The 16,498-nt window shown below is 38.3% G+C and overlaps 1 protein-coding gene across 1 annotated transcript; it reads left to right on the top strand.

Moving 5' to 3' along the window:
- Positions 1–5,272: 5,272 nt before the first annotated feature.
- LOC113625234 (olfactory receptor 51G2-like) lies at positions 5,273–6,225 on the top strand. Its single transcript, XM_027115714.1, is given in 2 exon segments — positions 5,273–5,819; positions 5,822–6,225. Coding segments are annotated over 2 exon segments (951 nt in total).
- Positions 6,226–16,498: the final 10,273 nt, after the last annotated feature.

The following is a 16,498-nucleotide window of genomic DNA, read 5'->3' as shown; positions in this document are numbered from 1 at the left end:
GGCCTGGGGCTTCTTCAGTCCCAGGACTCAGCTGGCAAATCCAGAGGCTTAAAGCCTTACATCCCCTTGGGCATTAGTTGCCATAGGACTCTTCTTGTGGGAAGAGGGTCTCTAGCTTTCTCTAAGCTGGGTCATATCTTTTTGGTGGCTCATAATTTGGCCTTGAACCATCTGGGGACAGACTTCCTTGATTAGATAAATATAATCTTTGCACTATTCCTGGTCTTCTGGAACCTGGATGAGTAAAATGGTGGAGGGGCAGAGAGTGTAGTTTAATTTTTTTTTTCACTCATCCTTGAAAGGGTCTGCTATGCATTGATTCTCTCTCTCCATCTCTTTCTTTCTTTCATTGTTTCCTCCCGCAGGTAGTTTTATCGCGTTTTTCTTTTGCTTTCTCAGGAGATTACTTCTTTGAGGAGGACATGCTTCTTCCTAAGCCATAAGCCTGTAACTAAACTCATGCAGTGTGTGATACAGAAATTGTCAGTATGCACGTGGGCCCCTTATAGTCTTAGAACTTCAAGGATTGATGCATAGAAACAGTCAGGGAGGAGGTAGGAGTGGTAAATGAGATCTTATAAATCTGTAATCCTATTTCATCTTCTTTGGGGATGAGAATTTGCAGCTTTCATAATAATAGCCACCATAGCTAGCAGACAGAGGCAGCATAACACAGTGCTTAAGAATGTAGGCTCTGAAGTTACAGCACAGGGAACTTGACTCAATATTCTGTAATAACCTAAATGGGAAAAGAAGTTGAAAAGGAATAGTATATGTATAGCTGAATCACTTTGCTGTACACCTGAAACTAATACAGCATTGTAAATCAACTATGCTCCAATATAAAATAAAAATTAAAATAAATAGAAATTAGAGGGAAAAAAAGAATGTGGGATCTGGAATCCGACTGCTTAGATTTAAACCCTGGCTCATCCACTTTCTTACTTCATGATCTTAGACAAGTTAGTCAACCACTTGGTGCCTCAGTTTTCCTATATGCAGAATGGGAATGGAAATGGTTCCTACCTCATAAGGCAGTAAATACTTGATAAATATCAAGCATTATTATTTTTAAGCGCTTATTATGTGCCAGGCACTATGCTAAGTGCTTTGTATGTATTCTCAATCTCTATATTGATTTCAAGAGACAAATATTATTTTCAAAGATTTTAGAGAGGAGAGTGCTGAGAGATGGACAGATGCATGAGCTTTGGAGTCAAATGGGACGTTCTTGAAACCAGTCTCTTCTGCTTCCTCTTAGTGGGGTCACTGACAGGTTTCCTCATCTCTGAGGCTCTATTGCCTCATCTACGGAAAGGGGATGACGCCACTCACAGGCTTTGTTTTTTTTCTTTTTAAGCATCTTTATTGGGGTATAATTGCTTTACAATGGTGTGTTAGTTTCTGCTTTATAACAAGGTGAATCAGTTATACATATACATATGTTCCCATATCTCTTCCCTCTTGCATCTCCCTCCCTCCCACCCTCCCTATCCCACCCCTCCAGGCGGTCACAAAGCACTGAGCTGATCTCCCTATGCTATGCGGCTCTCACAGGCTTTGGAAGGAGGTGGACATCATGAGATAAGGGGCGTGAAAATCCTAGGTGTCTCTGCTTACTGTTACATTTTAATAAATGCCTACTGTGTGCTAAACAGTTTACAGTCTTTCCCATGTTCACAACCACTCTGTGAAGTCAATGTTATTGTTCTTTTTTTTTTTTTTTTTTTTTACATGATAAGCACACAAGTTTTTGTTGAACTCCTTGTCACCCTGCAGCATTAGAACAGGGGGAGGAGAATGCAGCCTCCCTTGTATCACACACTGCTGAATTCTTGGGTGCAGGTGCGCTGTGCAAGGTAAATTGGCCATTGTATTCAGACGATGAGCCACATCCTGTGTGGAAATGTTGGAAGAACTGGGAGTGATGGAAGCAGAGAGGCCTGGCTGGACTGGTTTGAAGGCCACTTCTCTTAGCATATGACTTCACTCTGGTCTCAAACCTCTGCATCTGCTTTAAAGGGAGATGGGGTTGGAGGGAGGGGACAGAAAAACTGGCCTTTAAATTATCCTGAGGACAAAGGATCTAATAACCACAAAGCGCCAGAATTGCTTTTTCTTCTATGAAGCAGTTAAGCGAGTAGCCTTTGTCTTTAGGCCAGCTTGGATTTAAATCCTGGATCTATCACCTAACATCACGACCTTGGGGAAGTTACTTAGCCTCTCTGAGACCCAATTTCTTCATCAGAAAATGGGAAAATATACCACAGGGTCAGAGGATTAAGTAAGCATAGGTGTAGAGAGCATTTATAAAAGACAAATGTGTTTTTTTCTGACTCTTACTATTATTTAGTAAAAAAAAAATAAACTTAGGACCCTGAAGAAGTATCAGAAAGCAAGAGACCTGGCAAAAAGGGGAAAAAATAGGGTAAGGCAAGGTGTATTTAACCCCAGGACAGTGATGCAGGGATCTCTAGGGACCACAGAGAAAGAGGATGTCCAAGTTGCTTGAGAAGGTCCAAATGCTTGAGAAGGCCGTTCTATTTTTCAGGCGGGATTGTGGGCACTTGGGTGTCATTTTACTCTGCTGTGGACAGAAGCTTTGTGCAAAACTATATGATGCCATATGGAATGACAGTCCATGAAAACATTGCTCGCGGGTGGGCCTCAAGCTGCTATTTTGTATGGGTTAAGTTGCATCTCAAGAAAAAGCCTTTCTGTTTGGGCTCCGGCCTATCAGGTAATGTATGTCTTGCCTGACGGTTTGGGAAATGTTTCAGAGCTTTCTGATAGCACATGGCCTTGAGAATCAGGGCTGAGCTGAGATCAGGATCATTCACTCTGGCTTAACAGCAACTTATTCAGCCCGAGACTCGGCTCTTTACTGTGAAGATGGTAGGGAACATCCTTACTCAGTGTCTGAACATAGTCAATAGATGCTAGCAATTACTCTTACTATCATTGTGAATAATCATCATCAGAAACCAGGTGGTGGAATCGCACATGCTCATAGTGGAACAAATAAGCACATTCCTTTAGGGGACTCCTGCTTTACGTGAGCTTTCATTGCTATATGCTGTTTCCTGGCACAGTTCTTGACACATAATGGAAAGTCAGTTTAGTAAGACGGTGATTGTAAAACGTAAATCAAACCATCTATTCTTTCTTTCAATAAATAGACATAAAGTTGAGTGGAGGGAGGCAGACAGGAAAGAGTATATATATAGATAATGCATGACATATACAGGCAAAATCAGGATAGTGATTATCATTGAGAGGATGGAGTGACTGGAAGGGGTAACAAGGGAATTCTGGGAGGCTGACAATATTCTGTTTCTTGATCTGGGTGCTTGTTACGTGGGTGTGCTCACTTTGAGGAAATTCATCAAGTTTTACATTTAGGAGATGTAGGCTTTTCTATGTGTATTTTATATTTCAACAAAAAAGACATTTTAAGAATTATCAAATATGGTAAGTTTGATGAGTAGAATGATAGCTTATGAGTAGCATTTATAAGACTTAGGGGAGAGGTGACTGTATAGGCTACAGATGTCGGATGAACAAGGTCCTTCCTCTTCTGGACCCAGTATAAAGATCTTACTTAGACCTGATCCTGAAGCATCAGGGACCAGTGAGGATCATTAAAGTTATGGTAGGAGATATATTCCTGAAGCAAATATGATCACTGTGTTTCCTCCCCAGGTACATACTCATTTCCATGTCCATGCTTGCCTTTTCTTCAGTATTCTGATCATGATTCGAATGGAAATTTAGAAGGTGAATCAGAATACAGAAAGACTGAAGAAAGTGGGATAGTTAGGAGGCTGTTATAATATTAAGGGAAATGATGGTGATTTGGGCTAGATTATTTTCATTGGGATCTGAAAGGAGGGGATAGTTCAAAGTTGACTTGGGGAACGTATTACAGAGTGAAAAGAGATTCTAGTTTGTTTGTTTGTTTTGTTTTCCTGGAGTTTTCATGGATAACAGGAAAGGGAGGAAGGCCCAACAGGTCTTAGAGGGTGAACTCGGGGGAAAGGGGAATTATAATTTGTGGTTCTGCTGGACGTTCAGTTTACAATGCACACCAATGTGAAGATACTTAATAGACAAATGGAGACAAACGTTCCCATTGCAGAGGAAAGAAGTTGGAGAGGCTTTGCAGCCCAAAAGTGTTATGTGAAGTAATGGGAATATATGAGCTTACACACTATACTCTGGGCTCCTTGCTAAATGTTATCAACCCTGGGGTTCTGGAAACTCATGATTCTCTGCCTGGCTCTGTAGGTGATGCCCCTCAAGACCTGTCAGCTTCACCCTCCAGCCCCCAACTCTGGAGAACTTCAAAGCACTTGGTGCTGTCATAACAGCTTTTATGATAAGAGGGATGAAAAAAAAAGATATTTAAGAGAAAAGTGCCTTCTAATTAAGCCCATGGCCATAGGACTGTCTCAAAGGCAAGGTCAGAAGAAAATGTACAAGTTTAAGCAGCCAGTGAGGTGGAGGGGGGATTGGGTAAGAAGGAGTTTAACAAAAGTGAATTCATCTCAGTTCCCATCTTGTTTACCAGATTTAGCTTCAAATAACTGTTGAATACTTCCTCTAGGCCAACCCACCTTCACGGGAGATAAATGTGTCACTATTGAGCACATTGGATAGAACCTTTGCGCTCCAAAGGCTTTTCCAGAAAAGAAACACAGAAAATGTTGGTTCTTTAACAGTGCCAGAGGAAAAAACAACCAGCCTCCTCAGAGGGTGGTTTTGAAAATACATCATTTGTCTGAATGTGTCTCTTTTGTTAACAGGTAGGTCACACTATGGAAAACCTGTCTCTAAGAATAAATAGAAATGGAGTCTAAACTGCTTGTTCCTAACATCATACTAAATTTAAACAGAAAATTACTCTCCCTTCTTCATTGTTTATTTTGAGAATACAGTCTGGAGATAGGCTTTTGGGTATAGCTTAAGTGAGAAAGGAGGTTGTTTATTTAGGCCAAAGAGAGAATAGATACTGAGAGGCTAAAGCAATAAGCAGAGATTAGCTCATAAAATTTATTCAATATCACTTTATTCAAGGAGAAGATTAAATTATACAGAAAATGGAGGGAATGGAGCTCCTCAGAGGAATGAGTTTTCTCTCATGGCCTGAGAAAGGGTGACGGGGCAGCTCTTCCTTTCCAGCCGTTAGTACTTGGTAGGGACTTTATAAGTGATGATCAAATGAATGAATGTTTCTTACATATAGGGTGGACAGCTCCCTCCTGGAATCACTATGTTTTCCTGCAACACCAGCACTTCTGGTTATTCTACCTTCCTCCTCACTGGCTTCCCAGGTCTAGGAGTGTCTCATCATTGGGTTTCCATCCCCATCAACCTCATCTGTGTGGTTTCCATCCTGGGTAACAGTATCATCCTCTTCCTGATCTGCACAGATCCAGCCTTACACGAACCCATGTACATCTTCCTGTCCATGCTGGCAGCCTCTGATCTGGGCCTCTGGGCCTCCATCTTCCCCACCACGGTGCAGCTCTTCTGGCTGGGTATTGGTGAGCTGCCCTTCAATCTTTGTGCGGCACAGATGTTCTTCATCCACACGTTCACCTATGTGGAGTTTGGTGTGCTGCTGGCCATGGCCTTTGATCACTTTGTTGCCATCCGGGACCCTCTGCACTGTGCCTCAGTTCTTACCCACTCAGCCATGGCCAAAGTGGGGCCTGCCATCCTGGTGAGGGCCATCCTGCTCAATCTCCCAGGACCCATCCTCCTGCAGTGTCTGCTCTTTCCCCAGATCAGTGTACCCTCTCACTGTTACTGCCTTCACGTGACCTTGTGGGTTTGGCCTGCTCAGAAGCTCAGGTCAACAGCCTGCTTGGCCTGGTCTCCATCCTCCTCTCTTTGGGCTTTGACTCTTCCCTCATCATACGCTCCTATGCCCTGATCCTACGGACTGTGCTGAGCATTGCATCACCTGGGAAACGACTAAAGGCACTCAACACGTGTGTCTCACACCTCTGCATTGTTCTCATCTTTCACTCGCCCAAACTGGGGCTGTCTGTGTTGCACCGAGTAGAGAAGCACAGCTACCCTGCTCTGGCAGTGCTTATGGCCAACCTGCACTTCTTGGTTCCGCCCTTCATGAACCCCATTGTCTACTGCATCAAGTCTAAGCAGATCCGTCAGGGCCTCCTAAAGCGCTTCCAGCAGAAAAGGGTTGATGTATCGTAGAGCAGCAGAAGGACACAGTGGCACACAACCCCTGTGGGTCAACCTGGATCTCGGGGAGGATTAGTGGTGGAGTTAACTTTTGAGGTTTCTGAATGTTTCAGATCTTACCACTGAGCCTTTTGTGGGGCAGCATCAGCTTCTATAATTACAGTTTTGGGGGACTGAGATCATTGGAAAGCATATAGAAGTATCATCTTGGTAATCCTCTTGTTGCACTGATCAGAGTTGAACTATTTCATACTCATATATACTGTAACATCTCCTTGCCTAGGGGACTCACTGAGAAGATGTGTGTGCGTATCTATTCGTGCAGGCACTTCTATCCTTTTCCCCACTGGATTTTACCCCGACCCATTTCATTTCAAACCTAAGGAAGAACTATATTTCTATTCTATTATGTATAATAAGAATATTATGTGTAAGTAAGCTATATTCACCTTAATACTAGCCCTCTTCTCCCACATTTAATATTAACCAGCTCATATACCAAGAAATAGAAAAGGGGAGTGGTTGGTGGGAAACACGTAGGATAATACTGTACCTGCTGAGTTCACTTAGCACCTATTTACACCTTAGGGAGTGGCAACTTTCTTTTGGTTCTCTTCATGTGTGTCTCTGCTTTGAGCTAGAGAGAAAGTTTGGTGTTGCCAAGCCCAGGAAAGCTCCTCACTGTCCACTTAGATTTTCTTATGATTAAGTATTGATATTTGAAATTATGGTTAGGGCCACATTCTGAGCCTGCATTAGAGCCCACATGAGGAAAAAGTCCACATTTGTTGCTAGATTCCATTGTTTTTTTAAGAAAGAATTTCACCTAGGATTTACAAAATGTCTGTCTCTAAAACTGCCAACCCTATCAGGTATGATTAATAAAGATTTAAATATTAATTTTCACATTTTGATGTCACTACTTAGTAACTGCATGATGGGTGAGCCATTCCCACGCATGAGACAAGGAAAGGAATTCCTTCAGCATTAACAGCTCCTATCTTTCAGGGCTTTATTATTTTTTTTCTTCCTTCCTGAGGGGAGTTCTTTTTATTGATTCATTTTTTTTTAAAAAGCCAGTTTATTGAGGTATGATTGGCATATTAAAAGCTGTGCATATTTAGTGTATACAACTTGATGGGTTTGGCGATAAGAGGTCTACCGTACAGCATAGTCCCTGTCGTTAACAATACTATATTGTATCTTAAAAATTTTCTAAGAGGGTAGATCTTGTGTTCCTATCAAATATAAAACTAATAATAAATAAAAAAGGCAAGAGGAAACTTTTGGAGGTGATGGATATGTTTATGGCATAGATTGGGGTGATAGTTTCACAGAGCCCTTAATTTTATTGGTGTCATCTACTTGACATTTTTGAGATGTGAACTCTATCATTCTGACTGAACACTTATATCACAGGAGGCTGGGTAGGTTTGCAGCCATGTACACTTTAGCCATTTGCCTTATTTATTTATTTAATTGAAATATAGTTGATTTACAATGTGGTTGTTTCTGGTGTACAGCAAAGTGATTCATTTATACACACACACACACATATTCTATTTCATATTCTTTTCCATTAAAGTTTATCACAAGATATTGAATATAGTTCCATATTCTATATAGTAGGACTTTTTAAAAAAATCTATTTTATGTATAGTAGTTTGTATCTGCTAATCCCAAACTCCTAATTTATCCCTCCTCCCATTCCCCTTTGGTAACCATAAGCTTGTTTGCTATGTCTGTGAGTCTGTTTCTGTTTTGTAAATAAGTTCATTTGTATCATATTTTTAGATTACACATATAAGTGATATCATATGATATTTATCTTTGTCTGAATTACTTCACTTAGTATGATAATTTCTAGGTCCATTCATGTTGCTGCAAATGACATTATTTCATTCCTTTTAATGGCTGAATAGTATTCCAGTGTGTGTGTGTGTGTGTGTGTGTGTGTGTGTGTGTGTATCTGTATATTACATCTTTATTCATTCATCTGTCAATGGACATTTAGGTTGATTCCATATCTTGGTTATTGTAAATAGTGCTACTATGAGCATAGGGGTACATATACCTTTTTGAACTATACTTTTGTCTGGGTATATGCCCAGGAGTGGGATTGCTGGATCATATGGCAACTTTTTAGATTTTTAAGGAATGTTTGCACTATTCCCCATAGTGGCTATACCAGTTTATATTCCCACCAACAGTGTAGGAGGGTTCCTTTTTCTCTACATCCTCTCCAGCATTTAACATTTGTAGACTTTTTGGTGATGGCCATTCTGACTGGTGTGTGGTGACACCTCATTGTAGTTTCGATTTCATTTCTCTAATAATTAGCTATGTTGAGCATTTTTTCATGTGCCTCTTATTGGCCATCCATATTCTTTGGAGAGATGTCTGTTTATGTCTTCTGCCCAGTTTTTGGATTGGGTTGTTTGGTTTTTTTCTTTGGCCATCCATATTCTTTGGAGAGATGTCTGTTTATGTCTCCTGCCCAGTTTTTGGATTGGGTTGTTTGGTTTTTTCGATACTGAGCTGTATGAGCTATTTGTTTATTTCGGAAATTAAGCCATTTTTCATCGCATTGTTTGCACATACCTTCTTCCATTCCATAGACTGTCTTTCTGTTTTCTTTATGGTTTCCTTTGCTGTGCAAAAGCTCATAAGTTTGATTAGGTTTCATTTGTTTATTTTTACTTTTATTTCTATTGCCTTGGGAGACTGACTGAAGAAAACATTGCTACAATTTATTTCAGAGAAAGTTTTGCCTATATTCTCTTCTAGGAGTTTTATGGTGTCATGTCTTATATTTAAGTCTTTAAGCCATTTTGAGTTTATTTTTGTGTATGGTGTGAGTTAGTATTCTGAACTTCATTGATTTGCATGTAGCTGTCCAGCTTTCCCAACACCACTTGCAGAAAAGACTGTCTTTTCTCCACTGTATATTCTTGCTCCTTTGTTGAAGATGTATTGATCATAAGTGTGTTGGCTTTCTGTTCTGTTCCACTGATCCATATGTCTATTTTTGTGCCAGTATCACACTGTTTTGATTACTGTTGCTTTGTGGTATTGTCTGAAGTCTGAGAGGGTTATGCCTCCAGCTTTGTTCTTTTCCCTCAGGATTGCTTTAGTAAGTCTGGGTCTTTTATGGTTTCACATAAATTTTAGGATTATTTGCTCTAGTTTGGTGAAAAATGTCATGGGTAATTTGATGGGGATCACATTAAATCTATAGATTGCTTTGGGTAGTATGGCCATTTTAACAATATTAATTCTTCCAATCCAAGAGCATGGGATATCTTTCCATTTTTAAAATCACCTTCAATTTCTTTTATCAATGTTTTTTCATTCCTAGCATACAAATCTTTAACCTCCTTGGTCAGGTTTGTTCCTACATATTTTTTTTTGATGTGATTGTAAAAGGGATTTTTTTAAACTTTCCCTTTCTGATATTTCATTGTTAGTGTAAAGAAATGTGACCAATTTCTGTTTGTTAATCTTGCATCCTGCTACTTTGCTGAATTCGTTTGTCAGTTCTAGTGGTTTTTGTGTGGAGTCTTTAGGGTTTTCTATATATAGTATCATGTCATCTGCATATAATGACAATTTCACCTCTTCCCTTCCAGTTTGGATCTCTTTTACTTCTTTTCCCTGTCTGATTGATGTGGCTAGGTCTTCCAGTACTATGTTGAATAACAGTGGTGAGAGTGGGCATCCTTGTCTTTTTCCAGATTTTAGAAGGAAGGCTTTCAGTATTTCACCATTGAGTATTATGTTGGTGGTGGATTTGTTATAAGTAGCTTTTATCATGCTGCAGTATATTCCTTCTATACCCACTTTGGTGAGAGTTTTTATCATGAATGGATGTTAAATTTTATGAAATGCTTTTTCTGTATCTAATTGAGATGATCATGTGGTTTCTGTCTTTTTTTGTTGTGGTATGTATCACATTGATTGATTTGCATATGTTGAATCATCCTTGTCACCCAGGGATGAATCCAACTTGGTTGTGGTGTATGATCCTTTTTATGTGTTGTTGGACTCAGTTTGCTAATATTTTATTGAGAATTTTTGCATCTATATTCATAAAAGATATTGGCCTTTTATTTTTTGGTAGTGTCTTTGTTTGGTTTTGGTCATGGTGGCTTCATAGAATGACTTTGGGAGTGTTCTCTCCTCTTCAATCTTTTGGAAGAGTTTGAGCAGGATCGGTTTAAGTTCTTTGTATATTTGGTAGAATTCCCCAGTTAAACCATCCAGTCTTAATCTTTTGTTTGCAGGGAGTTTTTTTTTTTCCTTCTAAAATTACAGATTCAATTTTACCTCTAGCGATTGGTCTGTTCAAATTATCTATTTCTTCTTGATTCAGTTTTGGTGGGCTACATGTTTCTAGAAACTTGTCCATTTCTTCTAGGTTGTCCAGTTTGTTGGCATATAATTGTTCATGGTGTACTCTTATAATTTTTTGTAGTTCTGTGGTAGTGGTTGTTATTTCTCCTCCTTCATTTCTTATTTTGTTTATTTGGGTCCTCTGTCTTTTCTTCTTGGTGAGCCTGGCCAGAGGTTTGTTGATATTTATCCTTTCAAGAAACCAGATCTTGGTTTGATTAATTTTTTCTATTTTTTTGGTCTAAAATCTTTGTTTTTATTTATATTCATTAAAAAAATTTATTGAAGTACAGTTGATTTACAATGTTGCATTAATTTCTTCTTTACAGCAAAGTGACTCAGTTATACACACACATATTTATTTATGTATACACATACATATATACATACATATATATGTGTGTGTGTGTATATATATATATATATATATATATATATTCTTTTTCATATTCTTTTCCATTTTGGTTTGTCAGAATATTGACTATAGTTCCCTGTGCTATACAGTATGACCTTGTTGTTTATCCATCCTGTATATAACAGTTAGCCTCTGATAATTCCAAGCTCCCATTCCTTTCCTCCCCTCCCCCCCACCTCCCTTAGCAACCACAAGTCTGTTCTCTATATCTGTGAATCTTTTTTTGTTTCATAGATGTGTTGATTTGTATTGTATTTTAGATTCCACATATAAGTGATATCATATGTTATTTGTCTTTCTCTTTCTGACTTACTTCACTTAGTATGATAAGCTCTAGGTCCATCCATGCTGCTGCAAATTGCATTATTTCATTCTTTTTGATGGCTGAGTAGTATTCCATTGTATATATACCACGTCATCTTTATCCATTCATCTGTTGATGGACATTTAGATTGTTTCCATATCTTGGCTATTGTAAATAGTGCTACTGTGAATATAGGGGTAAATGTGCCCTTTCGAATTATACTTTTCTCTGGGTATATGCCCAGGAGTGGGATTGCTGGGTCATTGGCAACACTATTTTTAGTTTTTTGAGGAACCTCCATACTGTTTTTCATAGTGGCTGCACCAATTTACATTCCTGCCAACAGTGTAAGAGGGTTCCCTTTTCTCCAAACCCTCTCCAGCAATTGTTATTTGTAGACTTTTAAATGATGGCCATTCTGACTGGTGTGAGGTGGTACCTCATTTTAGTTTTGATTTGCATTTCTCTAATAATTAGCGATGATGAACATCTTTTCATGTGTTTGTTGGCCATCTGTATGTCTTCTTTGGAGAAATGTCTACTTAGGTCTTCTGCCCATTTTGTTGTTTGGGTTGTTTGTTTTGTTGTTGTTGAGTTATAAGAGCTGTTTATATATTTTGGAAATTAAGCCCTTGTCAGAGGCATTGTTTGAAAATATTCTCTCCCACTCCAGAGGTTGTCTTTTCATTTTGTTTATGGTTTCCTTTGCTGTGCAAATCTTGTAAGTTTGATTAGGTCCCATTTGTTTATTTTTGCTTTTATTTCTCTTGCCTTGGGGGACTGACCTAAGAAAACATTGGTATGATTTATGTCAGAGAATATTTTGCCTATGTTCTCTCCTAGGAGTTTATGATGGTATACCTTATGTTTAAATCTTTAAGCCAGTTTGAGTTTATTTTTGTGTATGATGTGAGGATGTGTTCTAAATTTACTGATGTACATGCAGCTGTCCAACTTTCCCAGCACCACTTACTAAAGAGACTGTCTTTTTCCCATTTTATATTTTTGCCTCCTATATCAAAGATTTTTTTTTAAACATCTTTACAGGACTATAATTGCTTTACAACAGTGTGTTAGTTTCTGCTCTATAACAAAGTGAATCAGCTATACATATACATATATCCTCCCTATACATATCTCCCCATTCTTGTGTCTCCCTCCCACCCTCCCTATCCCACCCCTTTAGGTGGACACAAAGCACTGAGCTGATCTCCCTGTGCTATGTGGCTGCTTCCCACTAGCTATCTATTTTACATTTGGTAGTGTATATATGTCCATGCCACTCTCTCACTTTGTCCAGCTTACCCTTCACCCTCCCCATGTCCTCAAATCCATTGTCTATGTCTGTGTCTTTATTCCTGTCCTGCCCCTAGGTTCTTAAGAACCATTATTATTAATTTTTAGATTCCATATATATGTGGTAGTGTATGGTATTTGTTTTTCTCTTTCTGACTTACTTCACTCTGTATGACATTCTCTAGGTCCATCTACCTCACTACAAACAACTCAGTTTCTTTTTATGGCTGAGTAATATTCCATTGTACATATGTGCTACATCTTCTTTATCCATTCATCTGTTGATGGACACTTATGTTGCTTCCATGTCCTGGCTATTGTAAATAATGCTGCAATGAACATTGTGGTACGTGACCCTTTTTGAATTATGGTTTTCTCAGGGTATATGCCCACTAGTGGGATTGCTTGTTCATATGGTAGTTCCATTTTAAGTTTTTTAAGGAATCTCCATACTATTCTCCATAGTGGCTGTATCAATTTACATTCCCACCAACAGTGCAAGAAGGTTCCCTTTTCTCCACACCCTTTCCAGCATTTACTGTGTGTAGACATTTTGATGATGGCCATTCTGACTGGTGTGAGGTGATACCTCATCGTGGTTTTGATTTGCGTTTCTCTAATGATTAGTGATGTTGAGCATCCTTTCATGTGTTTGTTGCCAATCAGTATATCTTCTTTGGAGAAATGTCTATTTAGGTCTTCTACCCATTTTTGGATTGGGTTGTTTGCTTTTTTGATATTGAGCTGTGTGAGCTGCTTGTATATTTTGGATATTAATCCTTTGTCAGTTGCTTCATTTGCAAATATTTTCTCCCATTCTGAGGGTTGTCTTTTTGTCTTATTTATGGTTTCCTTTGCTATGCAAAAGCTTTTACATTTCATTATGTCCTATTTGTTTATTTTTGTTTTTATCTCCCTTTCTCTAGGAGGTGGGTTAAAAAAGATTGTGCTGTGATTTATGTCATAGAGTGTTCTGCCTATGTTTTTCTCTAAGAGTTTTATAGTGTCTGGCCTTACATTTAGGTCTTTACTCCATTTTGAGTTTATTTTTGTGTATGGTGTTATGGAGTGTTCTAATTTCATTCTTTTACATGTAGCTGTCCAGTTTTCCCAGGACCACTTATTGAAGAGGCTGTCTTTTCTCCATTGTATACTCTTGCCTCCTTTATCAAAGATAAGGTGACCATATGTGCAGGGGTTTATATCTGGGCTTTCTGTCCTGTTCCACTGATCTGTATTTCTGTTTTTGTGCCAGTACCATACTGTTTTGATTACTGTAACTTTGTAGTATAGTCTGATGTCTGGGAGCCTGATTCCTCCAGCTCCATTTTTCTTTCTCAAGATTGCTTTGGCTATTCGGGGTCTTTTGTGTTTCCATACAAATTGTGAAATATTTTGTTCTAGTTCTGTGAAAAATGCCATTGGTAGTTTGATAGGGATTGCATTGAATCTGTAGATTGCTTTGAGTAGTAGAGTCATTTTCACAATGTTGATTCTTCCAATCCAAGAACATGGTATATCTCTCCATCTGTTTGTATCGTCTTTAATTTCTTTCATCAGTGTCTTATAGTTTTCTGCATACAGGTCTTTTGTCTCCTTAGGTAGGTTTATTCCTAGGTATTTTATTCTTTTTGTTGCAATGGTAAATGGGAGTGTTTCCTTAATTTCTCTTTCAGATTTTTCATCATTAGTGTATAGGAATGCAAGAGATTTCTGTGCATTAATTTTGAATCCTGCTACTTTACCAAATTCATTGATTAACTCTAGTAGTTTTCTGGTGGCATCTTTAGGATTCTCTATGTATAGTATCATGTCATCTGCAAATACTGACAGCTTTACTTCTTCTTTTTCAATTTGGATTCCTTTTATTTCTTTTTCTTCTATGATTGCTGTGGCTAAAACTTCCAAAACTATGTTGAATAATAGTGGTGAGAATGGGCATCCTTGTCTTGTTCCTGATCTTAGTGGAAATGGTTTCAGTTTTTCACCATTGAGAACGATGTTGGCTGTGAGTTTGTCATATATGGCCATTATTATGTTGAGGTAAGTTCCCTCTATGCCTACTTTCTGGTGGATTTTTATCATAAATGGGTGTTGAATTTTGTCTACAGCCTTTTCTGCATCTATAGAGATGATCATATGTTTTTTCTCCTTCACTTTGTTAATATAGTGTATCACATTGATTGATTTGCATATATTGAAGAAATCTTGCATTCCTGGGATTATTCCCACTTGATCATGGTTTATGATCCTTTTAATGTGCTGTTGGATTCTGTTTGCTAGTATTTTGTTGAGGAGTTTTGCATCTATGTTCATCAGTGATATTGGCCTGTAGTTTTCATTTTTTGTGACATCTTTGTCTGGTTTTGGTATCAGGGTGATGGTGGCCTCATAGAATGAGTTTGGGAGTGTTCCTCCCTCTGCTATATTTTGGAAGAGTTTGAGAAGGATAGGTGTTAGCTCTTCTCTGAATGTTGATAGAATTCGCCTGTGAAGCTCTCTGGTCCTGGGCTTTTGTTTGTTGGAAGACTTTTAATCACAGTTTCAATTTCAGTGCTTGTGATTGGTCTGATTATATTTTTATTTCTTCCTGGTTCAGTCTTGGAAGGTGGTGCTTTTCTAAGAATTTGTCCATTTCTTCCAGGTTGTAAATTTTATTGGCATAGAGTTGCTTCTAATAATCTCTCATGATCCTTTGTATTTCTGCAGTATCAGTTGTTACTTCTCCTTTTTCATTTCCAATTCTATTGATTTGAGTCTTCCCCCTTTTTTACTTGATGAGTCTGGCTAATGGTGTATCAATTTTGTTTATCTTCTCAAAGAACCACCTTCTAGTTTTATTGAACTTTGCTATTGTTTCCTTCATTTCTTTTTCATTTATTTCGGATCTGATCTTTATGATTTCTTTCCTTTTGCTAACTTTGGGTTTTTTTTGTTCTTCTTTCTCTACTGCTTTAGGTGTAAGTTTAGGTTGTTTATTTGAGATGTTTTTTGTTTCTTGAGGTAGGATTGTACTGCTATAAACTTCCCCCTTAGAACTGCTTTTGCTGCATCCCATAGGTTTTGGGTCATCGTGTTTTCATTGCCATTTGTTTCTAGGTATTTTTTTTATTTCCTCTTCGATTTCTTCAGTGATCTCTTGGTTATTTAGTCGCATATTGTTCAGCCTCCATGTGTTTGTATTTTTTACAGTTTTTTTCCTGTCATTGATATCTAGTCTCATAGCATTGTGGTCAGAAAATCTACTTGGTATGATTTCAGTTTTCTTAAATTTACCAAGGCTTGATTTGTGACCCAAGTTATGATGTATCCTGGAGAATGTTCCACGAGCACTTGAGAAGAAAGTGTATTCTGTTGTTTTTGGATGGAATGTCATTTAAATATGAATTAAATCTGTCTGGTCTGTTGTGTCATTTAAAGCTTCTGTTTCCTTATCTATTTTCATTTTGGATGAACTGTCCATTGGTGAAAGTGGGGTGCTAAAGTCCCCTACTATGATTGTGTTACTGTTGATTTCCCCTTTTATGGCTGTTATATTTGCCTTATGTATTGAGGTGCTCCTATGTTGGGTGCATATATATTTACAATTGTTATATCTTCTCCTTGGATTGATCCCTTGATCATTATGTAGTGTCCCACTTTGTCTCTTGTAATAGTCTTTGTTTTAAAGTCTATTTTGTGTGATATGAGAATTGCTACTCCAGCTGTCTTTTGATTTCCATTTGCATGGAATATCTTTTTCCATCCCCTCACTTTCAGTCTGTATGCATCCCTAGGTCTGAAGTAGGTCTCTTGTAGACAGCATATATTTGGGTTTTGTAATTGTATTCATTCAGCCAGTCTATGTCTTTTTGTTGGAGCATTTAATCCATTTACAT

Source organism: Aethalodelphis obliquidens, unplaced genomic scaffold, assembly GCF_003676395.1.
Source record: "Aethalodelphis obliquidens isolate GAN/ISIS:26980383/991018 unplaced genomic scaffold, ASM367639v1 scaffold14, whole genome shotgun sequence".
NCBI lineage: Eukaryota > Metazoa > Chordata > Mammalia > Artiodactyla > Delphinidae > Aethalodelphis > Aethalodelphis obliquidens.
Note: the sequence above shows the minus strand (reverse complement) of the source record. Positions and strands in the feature narration are given on the sequence as shown.